Here is a 15,597-nt window from a genome sequence, read left to right on the forward strand (position 1 = left end):
CTGCACACTGACGCGACACAGCATCTGCACTTGCGAAAGGTGAGGCGGCTGTACCTAAGCATCGCGCTGCCACGACCGACAATTTTATAAATCATATTATGTGGGTGACGCCCCAGAGCCACAGTTCCCATTGCGTGCCGTGTTCCCGGGGCTGTGCTGGAGGGGTAGGCACGAGACAACGACTGAAGGCTTCCAACTATAGCTGTTGGAGGTGTCTATCAGGTAGCCGGCTGCCTGGGAGACAGGACAGCGGCCAAGGTCAGGTCGTGCCTGCCACGCTCGGCCTCCGCCCTCGGGAGGACCAGCTGTGTCTAGTTTCCGAGGAAGCATGCAAGCACACCTCATTGCATTCATTCCCCCCGACAGCGCAGAGAATGCCTCAGTCACCCCCAAGGTGTTGGCAGTCACTGCTGATGGGTCAGTATCTGAACTAAACTGAGCTAGTTGTTGGGCAAGTGCAGTTCTGTTTATCATCACAGCAGACCAGATTAGACTCAATGATAACAATTCTAGTGAGTGGAGGGGTGCCACTCCACTAGCCAGCCCCTGAATTGAATCTGTAGGGTGAACAAATGTTTTCTGAGGGATTTACAACAGTGTCAAGACTGTTATTTGAATGTCCTTTGTATTGATCTTTTCACAAGATACAGCTTCATCAACTCATGATTTAAAGACACGTGCCCCTCCCTGCTCCACAGCATTCCCTAGGACACAGCAGCTTCCAGGCACCATCACTTTTTGGTCCAAAACTGCTTGTACTGCTCCACATCAAAGTCGTCAGCGAGCTCTGGCTCCTCCTTCTTCTCTTTCAGCTGGCCCTCTCGTTTTCGGAATCGTGCACGCCTTTCCTCTGGGGACAAGGAGTCCAGGTCCACAGGCATCTGTGGGGAGGAAGGGGTGTGTACACGGCTCAGGTGGAGGGTACCAGGATGTTCTCCAGGGTCTCTGCTTCACCTTGTTATCATCTACCACATAAGTTTAGGTTTTATGTGTTCTGTGGGTTTTCTCTCGCTTCAAAACTTTTTTTCAACCATACAGCTCACTGCTTTCTTACCTTGGTCTGTGGAGTGCACTCCAGGTCACCTTCTTCCCTCTCCTCAACCAAAAATTCTGACCCATGACTCACTCCCCTCCCAGTCCAGCAACGGTGGGTTCTAAGCCCACGAGCTCCTGGAGGAGTAGTCTCTACAGGCTAGGTCCTCCAGGACCTGATCCTAGGGAGTGTCGGGGAAGGAAGCTTACTGTGAGTATCCGACGCGGCTCTGGATAGCGGATGTGGATGGTGGAACCATCCTGCTTGACCAGGAGAATAGGGTAGAGGCGTGCGTAGGTCTGCCGGTGCACTCGAGTGAGTGAGGCTCTGTTGCAGTCAGCCCGCCAAGAGGATGTATACAGGTAGCGGCAGCTCTCAGGGGCAGCCCTCGTCATCCCACGCTGCCAGAGCAGGCTGCAGACACACGTGTGCTGGTCAGTGGCTGGCGCCAGGGCCAGAGTGGCCACGCAGCCCAGCTCCTGTGGGGGCACACAGCAACGCGCACCAGGGCAGGATGTGGTCAGAGCAGCTCCACTCCACATCCAGAACCCTGGTGGGTCTCTGGTGAGGCCTGACCCCAAGGCTATGGTGCTAGACTATAGCACTGAATGGGAAGCTGACTTCCAGGGGACTGCAAACCTGGTGTTGTGAACTGTCCATTTGAGTCCACCCCGTCCCCATTCACACCTTGAAGCCCTAACCCCAGTGAGATGGTGTCAGGAGGTAGGACCTTTGGATGGTGATTAGGGTTAGATGATGGTGGAGTCTCCACAGTATGATTGGTGCCCTTATAAGAAGAGACCAGAGAGGTAACTCTCTCCATATGAGGACACCACCACAAGGCAGCCATCTCTGAACCAGGAACCTGGTTCACCAGAACCCTGCTGGCACCCTAATCTCAGACTTCCAGTTTTCATAAGCTGCCTGTCTGTGTTCTGCTGCCTTAGCCCAAGCCGACTGAGACACCCAGTCCACTTGGCTTCTGAGTGTGATGGGCACACAGCTCTTCTGCACAGTGCAGAGCACATGCTCTAAGGTGACAGAATAGGGCCTATTCACACCCCGCTCAACCCAGCTACGTGAGGCCACATTTGTCTCATCCACTTAGGACCTGGATTTCCCTGTCCTAACCTTGCCACATGACACCCGTCCCCACACACAGAGTCCCTTCCAGCCTGCTTTCATACGAACTTGAATTCCGAACCACAGATTGTACCTCAATCCATCTGTTTCCTGATATTCACATCAATTCAGTAGCTCCCACCAGACTTTCAGGACTTCTCTCTACACAAAGCAGTCACAGGCCATGCACAGCCACAGCATGGCAGCCTCCGCTTTGGCTGCGGTCCCCGCCACCCCACTGCGATTTCCAGCTGACTCCTCAGACTGATGGCCCATTTCTTCCACTAGTATGATGGCCTGGGGCGAGAGAGCTGTATCTTACTTGCCATGAAATCAGTCCCAGACCCTCCCGAGCTGAGTGCTCAGTAAATTCTGGCAAAATCCTCCAGAAGTGCAAGATGGGAGAAAGAAGTGGGTGAACTCCACCACCAGAGGAACCCACAGTGAGCTGGGCAGGGCCTGTACCTAAGCAACACCACGGAGCTCAGGGCACAGCCACTCCAGACAATCTGGGGTTGCTGATTCAGGAGGCTCCTGGAAGGGGCAGGAACCAACCCTTGAGTGGAAAGAGTGAATGCTTTCCCACCAGAACAGTGGCTGCAGTTTCAACATGAACCTTTTCCAGCACAAGGGCCCTTCTGGAAATGCTGCAACCAAGTCCCTTCCCCATCTTCATACTAACCCACAGCTCAGGTGCTACATCCTTCTTCCTAGGTTCCACAGAAACAATTTAAAACCTGAATTCATTCTCTCCTCCATCAGCACTCACTTGGAGATTTGCAGATGGGGAGGCAGTTCTGATGGGAAGAGTCTGATGGGAAGAAGACCAAGGCCATGGTCTTCTCCAGAGGTGGCCTGTAGGCTCTGAATAGGACAGTGGCCACCACCACATCAGTTTGGTGCCAGGTACTCACAAGTCACTTCCATTCCTCCTTCAACACTGTTAAGGTATCCATACATATGTGGTGGTGGTGATTTAGTCATTAAGTCATGTCCAACTCTTGCCACCCCAGGGACGATAGCTGGTCAGACTCCTCTGTCCATGGGATTTCCCAGGAAATCCCGAATACTGGAGTGGGGTGCCACTTCCTTCTCCAGGGTATCTTCCCGACCCAGCAATCAAACCTGGGTCTCCTGCACTGCAGGCAGATTCTTTACTGACTGAGCCACCAGGGAAACCCCCACACATATGTATTTGTATGTATTTCTCCAGATAAAACGCGCTGGCTCTGGAGGCTTAACTAAGGCTGCAAAGCCTAAGGCTGTTGAGTTGGGATTCTTCGGGTGGCCCCATTACAGGAGTCCCAAAGGGCCTGAAAGTCCATTCTTACCGAAGCAGGCTGCCCTTGGCCGACATTCCTCCTGAGAGCCCCTGCAGCACCTGAAGGCCTAGGGTCATTCACTGGCTCAGTGTGCAACTGCTAGGCAAGGAAATAAAAGATCTTTTTAAAAGACAGGACTTTCCATCTAATCGGTTCTCAACAAATCCCAGGCAGGAACAAAGCCATCTCGGACAGACTTTACCAGGTCAGTGCAAGTGTTGCCCAAACAATCTATGAGGCTTTCGGCCCTCACCTGGCATTAGAATTACCTGTGGGACGTCTCTGATCTACAGATGCCTCAGTTCTACTCCCCAAAACTTTGACTCAGTAAACTGTCTGCAGCAGGGCCTGGGCCCATTCTGGTGGGTTACTGAGTCAGACAAAGCACTCTGAGGATGGAATGCAACGTAAACGGTGATGACTAGCTCATACCTGTTTTCCAAGGTCATTTCATTCTCACAAAATGCAGCGAGGTAAGGATTACCAAAGAGCAGCCGCGGCTTACTAAGTCCTGACTCCCAGGGAAGCTGAGGTTTCCGCGGTGATAAACCAGTTGCTTCAAATGTCGAATACTTGATGTCTCAAACATTACGACCCCAGGAAAAGAGCCCTCCCTGTCAAGATTCCCTGCAGGCCTCCTTCCGCCTTAGGAGATGACTCAACAGGAAACCGCAATGCCATAAACCTCCCAGGTGATACCCTCAAGGGCGGCTAGCGGCAGGGCCCGGACCCTCCCTTGAAGGAAGCCCTCCAAGCCCGCGCGACGCGGCGCCTTTTCGGCACCAACTTGCCACCCTCACCGGCTCCGGAGCGGCCTCGAGGACCAGCGGCTCGGCCGCCACAGGCCAACGGGTGCGGGACTGGCCAGAAGTGAGTACATAGTCAAGGTAAACTTACTTTTCACTCCTCGTGTGGCTTCGCCCCGACGTCATCCGCGGGCGCAGGGTCTCGCGGCGCTGACGTACGGCCTTCCGAGGCGCGGCGAGGCCGGCGCAGCTCTGACTTACTTGCCCGCTGGTTCAGGCGGGTCTGGCGCGGCGGTGACGTAAGCCTCTGCGGGGCGGAGAGAGGCCGGCGCGGCGCGACGCTGTGACGTATGTCCGCCCGGGCGGCGGCGACGGCGGCCCTTCATGCTGCGGCGCCCGCTGGCCGGGCTGGCGGCGGCCGCCCTTGGCCGGGCCCTCTCGGACGGTGAGTGGCGGCCCCTCAGAGCGGGACGGAGTTCTGGGCGCGCGCAGACCACAGGAGGATCCAGGCCCGTGTGTCACGGTCTGAATCCGCGGCAGAGAGGCAGGGACTGCCGCTACTCGCGTGCGAGGAGCCCGGACCCCGTGCTGAGCGCGGGTGTCGTGGGTCTCCTTCTGGGACTCGTGGGGTTGTGCTCGTGAATTCTGTCATTTCGCCAGCCACCGAAACTGCCCTCGGCGTCCCTCCGTGGTTCCCAGAGCTCTGTTTCAGGATAAGCAAAGCGGAGGGAGACCAGAATAGGGTAGTCTGCATGGAGTTACATTCAGCGAGGCTTCCCTTCACTTTGAAGTTTTATCCAGTGTGGCTCTGTGTTAGAATTGCCTTTGGTAGTTATTATTTTTACTTGGAGGAGAAGGCAATGGCACCCCACTCCAGTAGTCTTGCCTGGAGAATCCCATGGACCGAGGAGCCTGGTAGGCTGCAGTCCATGGGGTCGCTAAGAGTCGGACACGACTGAAAGACTTCACTTTCACTTTTCACTTTCATGCATTGGAGAAGGAAATGGCAACCCACTCCAGTGTCCTTGCCTAGAGAATCCCAGGGACGGGGGAGCATGGTGGGCTGCCGTCTATGGGGTCGCAGAGAGTCGGACACGACTGAAGCGACTTAGCAGCAGCAGCAGCAGCAGTGCAGAAGCACTTTTACTTGGACAATTAAAAAACTGGTTCCCCTGTATCAGTCCCCAAAATATAAGAGGAAATTATTCTGACATTGGAAGCTCCAAACAGTTTGTAAAACCCCTGCAGTCTGAGGACTTCATGCTGGACGCCTTGTGGACCCTGCAGGATGCAGAGGGGCAAAGAGGGAAAGCAGCTTGACACCCTTCTCCAAGGAGGGCCACAGAACAAAGCCGAAAACCCTGGGAGATCAGGGTTTTGAAGGCCCTTAGGTTGCCCCTGGTACGGCAGAGTCACCAAAGTCCCGATTAGCTCACCTGGCCTGCAGAAATACGTAGTCTACGCCGCGCTTAAGGGAAATCCTCCCGGTAGTCCAGCTCTGGCGCTATGTTTGGTTCCCACCGCAGATTGCAAACCCAGGGCAGGGTCCTAGGTGGGCACAGCTGACTGCTCCACGGACTCCCAGACAGGAGGGCCCCTGGGACTGCCGCAGTTTCTTGGCCAGCCCCACAACCTAGCCCTGTTGGGCATTCCATACAGGAGCAGGTTGTTGGTGGCAGGCCTTTCTGACATGACAGGGGCATGGTAGTTGGGGTTCAGCTTCCCTGGGGACAAGACACCGCAAGTCTAGGTTGCTGGAGCTGCTCATCTGCTTTTTTTAGACATTCTTTTGGAAGCAGTGGAGGGGAATAAGCTTCCTTTGCCCAGGTGCTGGTTTGAGGAGGAGCAGTGAGGTATGCCACCTCACTTGTTTTGACTGCCTTTCATAGGGGTGGATGGAGAAGGCAATGGCACCCCACCCAGTGTTCTTGCCTGGAAAAATCCCAGGGACTGGGGAGCATGGTGGGCTGCCGTCTATGGGGTCACTAAGAGTCAGACACACTGAGCGACTTCGCTTTCACTTTTCACTTTCATGCATTGGAGAAGGAAATGGTAACCCACTGCAGTGTTCTTGCCTGGAGAATCCCAGGGACTGGGGAGTCTGGTGGGCTGCCGTCTCTGGGGTCGCACAGAGTCAGACACGACTGAAGTGACTTAGCAGCAGCAGCAGCATAGGGGTGAGGGAGGTGAAATCTGAGGTGATGGTTGGCCACTATGAGATGGGGCCAACCAGGACAGGAGGAGGAAGCCAAGATGTGCTTTTCATGGCTATCACTCATGCATGAGTCCCATGCGAGTGTCCCTTGGTGGTGTGCCTGCCCAAATGTGGGCTTTGCTGTCATTCGCCTCCCAGACCGTGACTTGTGAAGTGTGTTAGTCGCTCAGTCATGTGCAACTCTTTGTGACCCCATGGACTGTAGTTCAGGCTCCTCTGTTCATAGAATTCTTCAGGCAAGAATACTGGAGTGGGTTGTCATTTCCTCCTCCAAGGGATCTTCCCCACCCAGGGATCCAACTTGGGTCTCCTGCATTGCAGGCAGATTCTTAATTGTCTGAGCCACCAGGAAAGCCCATATGACTTGTGAGGGACCCAGGAAAACCTTTACCACTAAGAGGAATGTGGACTGGGTGTGGCTTCCTGTCTTATCATTAACAAGTTGAATTTCCTGCCACATGAACGCTCTCTCTGTCCTCTTGTAAGATTTCACACACTTGCCTGCACACACCAGGCCAGCTTGTAATCTGAGTTGGTGCCACACCTGTGACAGATGTAGTTTGCCTGAGCTCTCCTTTAGATTCTGAGAACACGTTGACCCAACCTTTGTCTGGAACTGGGAAGATCAGAAGTTTCTTTGAGTAGTAAGTAGATTCTGGGAGTTCTAAAATTGTACATTTTTCTTCAGCCATACCCAAACTTTTTTTTTTTTAAAGACCTGAACTGTTCATTTCCATCTTTTGCATCGCGTTTAGCATAAGTCAAGAAACATGCTCAGAGAATTTGAGGAAGAGCAGGAGGGAAGGTGTCACGGTGTGGTTGGGGTGGAGGGAGGTGGCCTCAGTCCTCCAGGAGGACAGGGTGGGCACAGAGGGTGGGCTTGGGGGCCCTGGTGTGGCAGCGGCCCTGCACTCGGACTCTGAGCCTGGCTGCAGTGGCATGAGGCCTCTTCTCCTCCCGGGTCCTCCTCTGACCCTTGGTGTGCCCAGCCGTGGTTTCCTCCAGGTCCCTCTCTGATCCTGTGTGTGCTGGGCCTTGATTCTCCCTGGTGCCTGGCTGATCCTTTCTTCCCCTTCTGTGAGAGTGAACCTTCTCCACCCAGAAGGGGTCGGGCTTCTTCCTGCTCCATGGTTTGTATGTCCTGGACCCCTTTCCCCGTTCTCGCTCCCTCTACCTTCCCTTAGGGCTAGAACTGAGGCTCTCACATGAGACTGAATCTCGATTCTTCTCTATGGAAGGAGACCCAGATGCAGCTGTGTAGTGCCGTGACAGGCCTAAGTCCTTCACAGTGTGTGCGCTTCTTGCCATGGTGTGGCTTCTTGCTTCTTCCCTGAGAGGGCCAAGCTTCCTCCATGCAAGGCATGGTCCCACCCTACTGTGAGAAGAAGTAAAAAGGAAACACTGGCTCTCCCATTTCAAATTAGGTTCTTGAAGGTGAAGTGTTTTCTGAAAGTCACTGGGCCAGGACACGTCCCACACGTGGAGCGCCTGAGGCCACGGCCAGAGAAGTTCCTCCGTCCCACACAGCCTGTTTGGGGGATGGAGCGTGGCCAGCCGTCCTGACCCAGATGAGCGCAGGTCTAGAGTGCTGATGGGGCGTGACTCTCCCTTCTCTGTCCCCAGAGGGCTGTGCCTTGTCTTAGGCTCTCAGAGAGGACAAAGTGGTGGCCATGCCCCGCCCTTGGGACGGGACGGGAAGTCGGGTAGAAGCAGAAGGGAGAGCAAACCCCCCAGGTCTGCCTGAGGAGCTCCTTGTGAAGAGAGCATTCCAGAACACACAGGCTTGCACCAGCGATTCCTACAGAAATTGCATCCCTCATCCTTATTGGTGTCCTTGTGAAAATTTCCAGTATCTTGCTGGGAAGCTGGAGTTTGGAATTGTGAAATAGTCAAGGAGTAGGGGCGACAGAACATTCCTAACTGCCAGTCAGTTCTATCAGGAGATGGGGCCAGAATCAGCCTCGGGGGCTGGGGCACTTGGTCACTGGGACCGAGAGGCCTTGAGCTCGGTCCCACACTGAGGGTGCCCCTGTCGGAGGAGGCTTTCGTGCACACTCTTGTCACCGTGGTCCCTGGGTGGAGCCCAGCACTCAGCAGCTCCCCAGGTGCCTTCTGCCAGGCTCAGCCACTCCGACGGGGTCTGTGTGGTTCAAACCTTTGTGGTGAAAGGAGACAGCCTCAGGGAGGGACCCCACAAGAGGAAAGACTACAGAGATGCACAGATGAGCTTGGCCGGCTAGATCCCACCCACCTCGAGGCAGTGGTGCTGGGTGGTTCCCTCTCCCCTTGTGCCCAGCAGTGTAACCTTTGAAGAAGGTTGAATGAATGACAGCTCTGAAGAGGCCTGGGGCCCGGGCTTGAGGGGCAGGTGGGGACTCGGGAGGACACCCTGTGAGGCAGAGCCGGCAGGGTGCAGTGATGATTTGGACCCACGCAGGCAGTGAGTGTCGCAGCCATCAGCCAGTCCCCCGGGTGCGCGTACGTGCCTGCTGGTCACTGCCCGTGGTGGTTGGGCTGGGGGTGGGAGGTCTCAGCGGGATGCAGGGGCTGTGTCCCTGCCCCCAGAGTTCCGACATGGGACATAAAGCCAGATGGAAGCCAGGGTTTCGAGGCGAGACGATGAGTAAGACTTTTGCACAACATGGCCCGTGAGGGTTTCAGGCGCTGGGACTTGCATGTGTAGTAATTGGTCCTGATTGAAGACGTGTCTTCTCTGTGTAGTTTTCCAGTGTTCAGATGTTAGAGCTTGTGACCACAACATCTAGCCATGGCCGTATGCATGGGAAGCAGAGCAGGAACTGCCAGGGGAGTGTGTTAGGGTGCCTGTGCTAGCCTGGAGCACAGAGCAGGTAAGGCACAGCCTGGGTGTTGCTGGCAGGTGTGTAGTTGTGGGTCTGGGATGTGAGGGTGGGGGACCTGCCCAAGTTGGGCGTGAGGAAAGGAGCAGAGTGTTCCTGAGGGGGATCTTCATAGGCAGGTGTGATGGGTCCTCCACTCCCTGGAGGTGGATGCCCCAAGTTGGGTCCAGAAGGTGCCAGGTGCACCCACCAAGTGGAGCGTTTGTTGCTGTGAGCAAGGCCCCTGGAGGCTTTCTGGTTCACCTCTTGTGAGACCTGGCATGTGTCCACTTTGGTGTTACCCCTGCCCTGGGGAAACTCACATTCCTGTGGCTGGGGCCTGGGAAGACCTAGGATGCTGAACGGCCACAGCTGCCCCTGCTTGCGAGGTTGGCAGGGACATGTGTGCAGTGGTGACTTGGCACAATCCAGAGGCCAGCCAGTGGGTGACAGACCCCAGCCTCCATACTCCCTTTCCAGGGCCCCTCTAGAAGCAGCAACCTTGCTCAGGGACCTAGTGACCCCCAGTATCTCCTCTGCCCTCCGATATCCCTCCCCCATAACTCACCCAGCACCCTGGTCACTCAGCACCTAGAAAGTCAGGACAGGCTGGGCTGGGCTGCCCACAGGATGTTCGTTCTGCAAAGGAAGGGACTTTATGAAGGGCAGTGTGAGGCAGAAGTGAGACCTTCCCTTGCACCAGTCCTTAGGGTAGCAAGGGTGCTGTGCTCTCCTGGGCAGGCAACAGCAGTGGGCTTGGAGTCAGACACACAAATGTGTGGGCATTTGTATGGTGGCGCTGTGTCTGGGGGGGAAAATCAGGACCCCAGAAAGGAGCTGTGAGTCAGTGGGACTTGCTGTCTTACAATAATGCACTGTTGGCTTCCCTGGTGGCTCAGATGATAAAGAGGCTGCCTGCAGTGCGGGAGACCTGGGTTCAAGCCCTGGGTCAGGAAGATCGCCTGGAAAAGGAAATGGCACCCCACTCCAGTATTCTTGCCTGGAAAACCCCTCGGATGGAGGAGCCTGGTGGGCTACAGTCCATGGGGTTGCAGAGTCGAACACGACCAAGCAACTTCACTTTCACTATTCTAGTAGGAAACTGGGACGGGACAAAGGAGCTAAGAACTGGCCACTCAGAAATGACAGAGCGGTGGTGAGCTCCTCTGGATCCATTTCTTCTATCTCTTTCAGCAGGTGGTCATGTCTGATTCCCGAGTCCTTCTTCAGGGCGTTTGCATACAGCCTGATGGTCCCAGAATAGCCATGCTTTAGCCAGATTACCCAGGTTGGCCTACATTGCAGATTAGGAAAGCAGTGCCCACCAGGGGGCCTGCTGGAGAGCTGCCCACGCAGAGTGGCCTGTTCCTCCCGGGCCTCACTGCTGGCCACCACTGCTGCCTGGGGACCTCCACACAGAGCACTGCAGGGGCAGGCCAGCTCATCACACGCGCGTCTGGGCTCTGCCTCCCTCTGGGGCAGTGCATAGCCTGCTAGCCCCTTAGCTTAGTGCCAGCCTTGATTCCTGTCTTCTGCGGCTCCCAGTGCACCTAACCTTCCTCAGCTCGTCTTGTCACATGGCTCGGGAGGCAGGTGCACTTCTCGGGTGAGGAGCAGCGTTTCCCTCTGTTGAGCAGGTGGTGCGGGCTGCATTGGGAGGGATTTAGTGCTCAGACAGTGGGGAGCAGGCAAGGATTACCACTGTCTCAGCTCAGCCAGTGCAGCCCCAAGCTGAGCACAGAGGCTACTCAGAAGGTAGGTCCTATATGAGGGCTGCAGGGTGGTCCAGTGGGGATAGAGCAGGCTCAGCTGATCCCTCCAGACCTCTCCCACCCTTCCTGCCCTCGGTGTTCTCACCTGTGGCAGGCACCCTATGTTACGAGCTGGGAGGGTGATGCCCTGCTCTCCTGCTGGCTTCATGAGACCCAGGTATCACAGAGGGGAGTCAGGGACCCTGGGATTAGCTCCTCACTTTTCAATGGAAGTTCCCAGAACAGACCTTGGGTTCCACTGACCTTGACCAAGGACACCTCCGAAGTGTGGTGCCAGGAGACACAGGAATTGGGACCTGGATGTGCCCCTCCCAGGAGCCAAAGTCCAGGCTCCTTGAGACGTAGGGTAGTAGTGGACAGCTGGGGAGGCCACGCATTTGTGGTCGGTGCACGTGTCACCACCCACAGGGAGGCATAGGCGGGGTTTAGGCATGGCTCTGAGTGGTGGTACCTCGGCTCTGCCTCATTGCTGGGGTGAGTTCACTTGGGCACTGCAGCCACCACCATACGCAGCAGCACGTCCACCTCCATGCAGCAGGGAGCAAGGCCCTGCTGAGACTTGCCTCTCCCCCCGCCTCCCCACAGGGATGTCAGGACCAAGGCCCGTTGTCCTGAGCGGACCCTCAGGGGCTGGGAAGAGCACCCTACTGAAGAAACTCCTGCAGGAACATGGCAGCATCTTTGGCTTCAGCGTGTCCCGTGAGGCCCCGGGGAGGTGGGGGAGGGTCCAGAAGAGACTGGGGACAAAGACCCTTGCTAACATGCCCTGATGCACCGCGCCCACTGCCACACACTGGGGCGGAAGCCCCCACACTGCCGACCCCAGTCTGTAGCCTCCCTTCCCACACCTCTGGATGGGCGGCAGGCCACGGGGCAGGCCCTGGGGATGGGATACTTGAGGTTCCAGGTGTCCCAAGGCCATCGCTGTTACTTATTCCTAGACACGACAAGGGACCCGAGGCCAGGAGAGGAGAACGGCAAAGGTGAGCTTGGCCAGATGGCCCTGTGCTCCGGCACAAGACGCTAGCAGCCCAACGATCGTCAGGGGCGCCTGAGCCTGTCTCCTGTCTGCACCTTCTCCTTGCAGATTACTACTTTGTGACCAGGGAGGTGATGCAGCGCGACATTGCTGCTGGAGACTTCATCGAGCACGCCGAGTTCTCAGGGAACTTGTATGGGACCAGGTGGGCGGTGCTTTGGGCCTTCCCTTCCTCTCATTCCCCCAGGGACCAGGAGTGGGTGACCCAGGCAGGGGGTGTCTGTAGGCCCTGGGGGTCTCCCCTTGGCTGGGCCCCAGGTTGGGGTTTCTCTCTGCCGGCTGTCTGGGCACTTGAGGCCAAGGACTCAGCCCTCTAGAGGTCATGATGGAGCTTGAGTCAGAAATCTCCGGGCTACCCACTCCGGGCCCAGCCCCACTTGTGTCTCCTGGCCAGGCTGCTGTGAGAAGTGGGCCAGACGAGGAGCCAGCGTGCAGGGAGGACTCAGGGGACCTGTGTCTTAGGGGTCTGCAGGTTTCATGTGGCCCTTCCCCTCCAGTCAGTAGGGTAGCCTGGGAAGGGTCCCTGGCAAAACAGCAGCTGCACCCCCTCCCACGCTACCAACCAACCAGAGCAGGGTCTCTGCTGGCTCCTCCCATCTGACTCACAAGGCCCAGGAGCAGTGTCCTGACTCAGGCAGGCAGGCCCAGGCCTGCCTCTGTGCACAGCCGGTCCCTGAGCCGCCTGGCTGGGGGAGGCGGGCACCGCCAGGACCCATCGTCCTCTGCCCCGGGTGCAGATGGGCAGAGCAGTGGGCCACTGAGGGGGGTCATTTGGCCACTGTTGAGACACACAGGACCCACTGAGGGGCTCTCCCCTCAGCGGGTGAGGAGCACATAGTACTTGGTGACCCCTGGGTGAGGGGCCAGGGCCTGCAAAGGGCGGCCAGGAGGTGAGAAAGCCCAGGGGCGTGTCCTGTTGTGCAGTGGGGGCCAGAGCATCCCTCCCCACGCAGGGCCCCCGCAGGCAGGACATGGGAGGGGGTTGCCATCACCAGCCTGGGGACGTGAGCCAGAAGGTAGTACAGACACTTCTGGAGGCGTGATGGGCGGGTGGGACTGGTTGAGGTGATGGCGTGGTGTGGGGCCTGGGGGGAGGTGCCAGGAGAGGGAGAGGCTCTGGGCCGGGGTCTGAAGGTTGCTACTCCCTAACAGACACACTCCCTACCACCACCCCTGGACCAGCAGAGGGCCCCCTCGTGCAAGCGTTGCTCGGAGTGCTTCCAGAATGAAGGAGCAGATGCCAGTTAGAGTAGGCCCTTGTGGGCACCCCCAGACAGACCCAGAGCGGGGGATGGGGGATGAGGTCCCACTGAGGCTCTCTGAAGCCGCGGGGGCTGCTAGGACTGGGGCGCCCACGGCTGAGCGGCTCCCCTCCCCTCACTCCCCAGCAAGGCCGCTGTGCGGGCCGTGCAGGCCATGAACCGCATCTGCGTGCTGGACGTGGACCTGCAGGGCGTGCGCAACATCAAGAAGACCGACCTGCGGCCCATCTACATCTTCGTGCAGCCGCCCTCACTGGATGTCCTGGTGGGGGCCGAGGCGGGCGTGGGGGGCAGCCCCGCGTGCTCGGACCTTCTGACCTCGTGCTCTGTCTCAGGAGCAGCGGCTGCGACAGCGGAACACAGAGACAGAGGAGAGCCTGGCCAAGCGTCTGGCAGCTGCCCGGGCTGACATGGAGAGCAGTGAGTGAGGGCGCCCAGCACGCGGCCTCCCCTAGACCCCCCCACACCCCGCAGGAGACCAGTCCCCCCACCAAGGGGCACAGGAGGGCTGGAGCCGTCACCCAGCCCTGTGGTCCCTGTGAAGGGTCCCCAGACCCCCGCTCCGTTCCCAGAGCTTCCACTGACCCTGCCCCCACCCTCAGGCAAGGAGCCCGGCCTGTTTGACCTGATCATCGTCAACGACAGTCTGGACAAGGCCTACTGGGCCCTGAAGGAGGCGCTCTCCGAGGTGGGCTGGGGTGGAGGTGGGGCCTCAGACATCTGTGTGGCAAACGGGTAAAGCAGGCTGGGACAGGTGATGTGGTGGCCCCAGGCCCTGGGCGAGACCTTCCTTTCCTCAGCCTCTCTTTCTCTCTGGCAGGAAATAAAGAAGGCCCAAGGCACTGGTCAGTCCTGAGGAGGCCCGCCAGCTGTGTCCTCTCAGGTGGGGCCCAGAGCCTGGCGCCCACGTCAGTGGGCCAGAGTCTCCTGGCAGTGACTCTGCTCACCTCAGCTGGGACCCAGAGACAGGGCGCTGCCCATCTTCCCTCACCCCCTCCATGCTTGGAGGACCTTGTCTCTTACCCCCATGCCCCACGTCCATTTCTAGGCTTCCTCCCCACCATGCCCTGTCAACCCCTTACCCGTGGAAGCCAGGCCAACATCCAAATAAAGAACTGCTGGGTTAGAGTGTCCTTGAGCCCTTGGATCATGGCCCTGGGTGGGTGGGTCCACAGTACACCATTCCAGAGCCACCCCGTCCCCACTCTGGACAGCCCTGCTCTGACTGGCCACCCCCAGAGGGCAGCAGCCACCTTACACCTGTTGCTCTGGGCTGCTGGCCCCCAGAGAGGCTGCTCCTGAGCTGCCGCACACTCCTTGCCCAGGACTCCCCCCCAGGTGGGTGCAGGACCTCATCTCCCACTGTATCTGAGTAGCCGTCGAGGCTGGGGTCAGAAGGTCTTGGGGCTCATCCTTCTCAAACCACTCCTCCTCCCGGTCCCTGACCTGGGCTGAGAGTGGCAGAGGGACACTGCAGACCTGGAGAGGGACGGAGCCTGCCCTGGGGCAGGGAGGAGACGCCTGCCTCTGGGGCCTTGTGCACAGCCCCCTGGGGATCTGGCTGGCCCTGGAGAGGCCCACCCAGGGAGGATGTCTGGGGGCCTCTGTTGGGGTTCCAGGCTCTGGAGTCTCAGAAGATGCCTTCAGAAGCCACCCAGCTCAAGTCAGGGCAGCTGAGCTGTATCAGTACTAGACACAGGGGGCACTCGCCTGGGCCCTGGTCCACGCCCAGGCCATGTTCTGCCATGGAACCCAGACAGATGGTAGATGCAGGCTGGGAGGAGGCAGGGAGCCCGCGCAGGAACAGAAAGCCTGGGCTTCATCCCAGAGCCCGGATAGACAGTGAGGGCAGGTGAGAGCTGGGCCTGAAAGCTGGATGGCAGGCAGAGGGGTGCTACAGAGCCTCCACCCTGAGGGCCAGCGAGACGGGGCTGGGCTGCCTCCTGACCTGCTGTGTAGCTGGGAGAGGCTGCTTCCCACTCTGGGACCCGTCCAGCCCCAGGGACAATCAGGGATTCAGACCCGGGGCCACGGGGGGAACAATGGAGCCCTTGAAGGCCCTCCCCCCACATTGTGCTTGGCGGTGAGAGGTGGCCCTGGGTCGGGCCCTGGACTTAGCTGGGTGCACACTCAGGAGGGCTGTGTCCAGCTGGCCAGCAGGTGGAAAGGCTCAGAAGGACTTGTTTCCTGGCCTGGAAAAGGTAGGATGTCACCAGGAGACCATGGGTGGGGTGCCATTTAGGGCTGAG

At 57.9% G+C, this 15,597-nt stretch overlaps 2 protein-coding genes across 6 annotated transcripts; one reads left to right on the top strand and one right to left on the bottom strand.

The window, feature by feature from the left end:
• Nucleotides 1-81: 81 nt before the first annotated feature.
• Nucleotides 82-4,524, bottom strand: MRPL55 (mitochondrial ribosomal protein L55). Of its 4 annotated transcripts, none has more exons than XM_014477611.2 (4): nucleotides 4,278-4,377; nucleotides 3,487-3,576; nucleotides 1,243-1,447; nucleotides 381-881 (listed from the first exon to the last, which is right to left on the bottom strand). In XM_014477611.2, exons 2-4 carry the CDS (start codon nucleotides 3,552-3,554, stop codon nucleotides 732-734), a joined length of 423 nt encoding a protein of 140 aa, XP_014333097.1. In that variant the 5' UTR covers nucleotides 3,555-3,576; nucleotides 4,278-4,377; the 3' UTR covers nucleotides 381-731. The 4 variants fall into 4 exon arrangements, with proteins under 4 accessions (XP_070229546.1, XP_014333097.1, XP_005893945.2 ...); XM_005893883.3 differs by having other exon boundaries at nucleotides 385-881; nucleotides 3,487-3,573; nucleotides 4,375-4,513; XM_014477610.2 differs by having other exon boundaries at nucleotides 542-881; nucleotides 4,375-4,511.
• Nucleotides 4,516-14,481, top strand: GUK1 (guanylate kinase 1). Of its 2 annotated transcripts, none has more exons than XM_005893882.3 (8): nucleotides 4,516-4,668; nucleotides 11,633-11,746; nucleotides 11,989-12,030; nucleotides 12,135-12,231; nucleotides 13,475-13,613; nucleotides 13,684-13,768; nucleotides 13,951-14,036; nucleotides 14,169-14,481. In XM_005893882.3, the coding sequence occupies exons 1-8, from the start codon at nucleotides 4,608-4,610 to the stop codon at nucleotides 14,202-14,204; spliced, it is 660 nt and encodes a 219-aa protein (XP_005893944.3). In that variant the 5' UTR covers nucleotides 4,516-4,607; the 3' UTR covers nucleotides 14,205-14,481. The 2 variants fall into 2 exon arrangements, with proteins under 2 accessions (XP_005893944.3, XP_070229544.1); XM_070373443.1 differs by having other exon boundaries at nucleotides 13,479-13,613.
• The last annotated feature ends 1,116 nt before the right edge of the window (nucleotides 14,482-15,597 follow it).

This window comes from Bos mutus, chromosome 7, assembly GCF_027580195.1.
Source record: "Bos mutus isolate GX-2022 chromosome 7, NWIPB_WYAK_1.1, whole genome shotgun sequence".
Classification (NCBI taxonomy): Eukaryota; Metazoa; Chordata; class Mammalia; order Artiodactyla; family Bovidae; genus Bos; species Bos mutus.

Bases quoted from the DNA above. Each gene is read 5' to 3' on its own strand.
- MRPL55 (XM_014477611.2), bottom strand. From the start codon at position 3,554: ATGACCCTAGGCCTTCAGGTGCTGCAGGGGCTCTCAGGAGGAATGTCG. The intron at 1,448-3,486 runs GTAAGAATGGAC...GTGTGTCTGCAG, and splicing joins GCCAAGGGCAGCCTGCTTCG to CCTGCTCTGGCAGCGTGGGA. The intron at 882-1,242 runs GTAAGCTTCCTT...TCCTCCCCACAG, and splicing joins AGCCGCGTCGGATACTCACA to ATGCCTGTGGACCTGGACTC.
- GUK1 (XM_070373443.1), top strand. From the start codon at position 4,574: ATGTCCGCCCGGGCGGCGGCGACGGCGGCCCTTCATGCTGCGGCGCCC. The intron at 12,232-13,478 runs GTGGGCGGTGCT...CTCCCCAGCAAG, and splicing joins GGGAACTTGTATGGGACCAG to GCCGCTGTGCGGGCCGTGCA. The intron at 13,614-13,683 runs GTGGGGGCCGAG...GCTCTGTCTCAG, and splicing joins CGCCCTCACTGGATGTCCTG to GAGCAGCGGCTGCGACAGCG.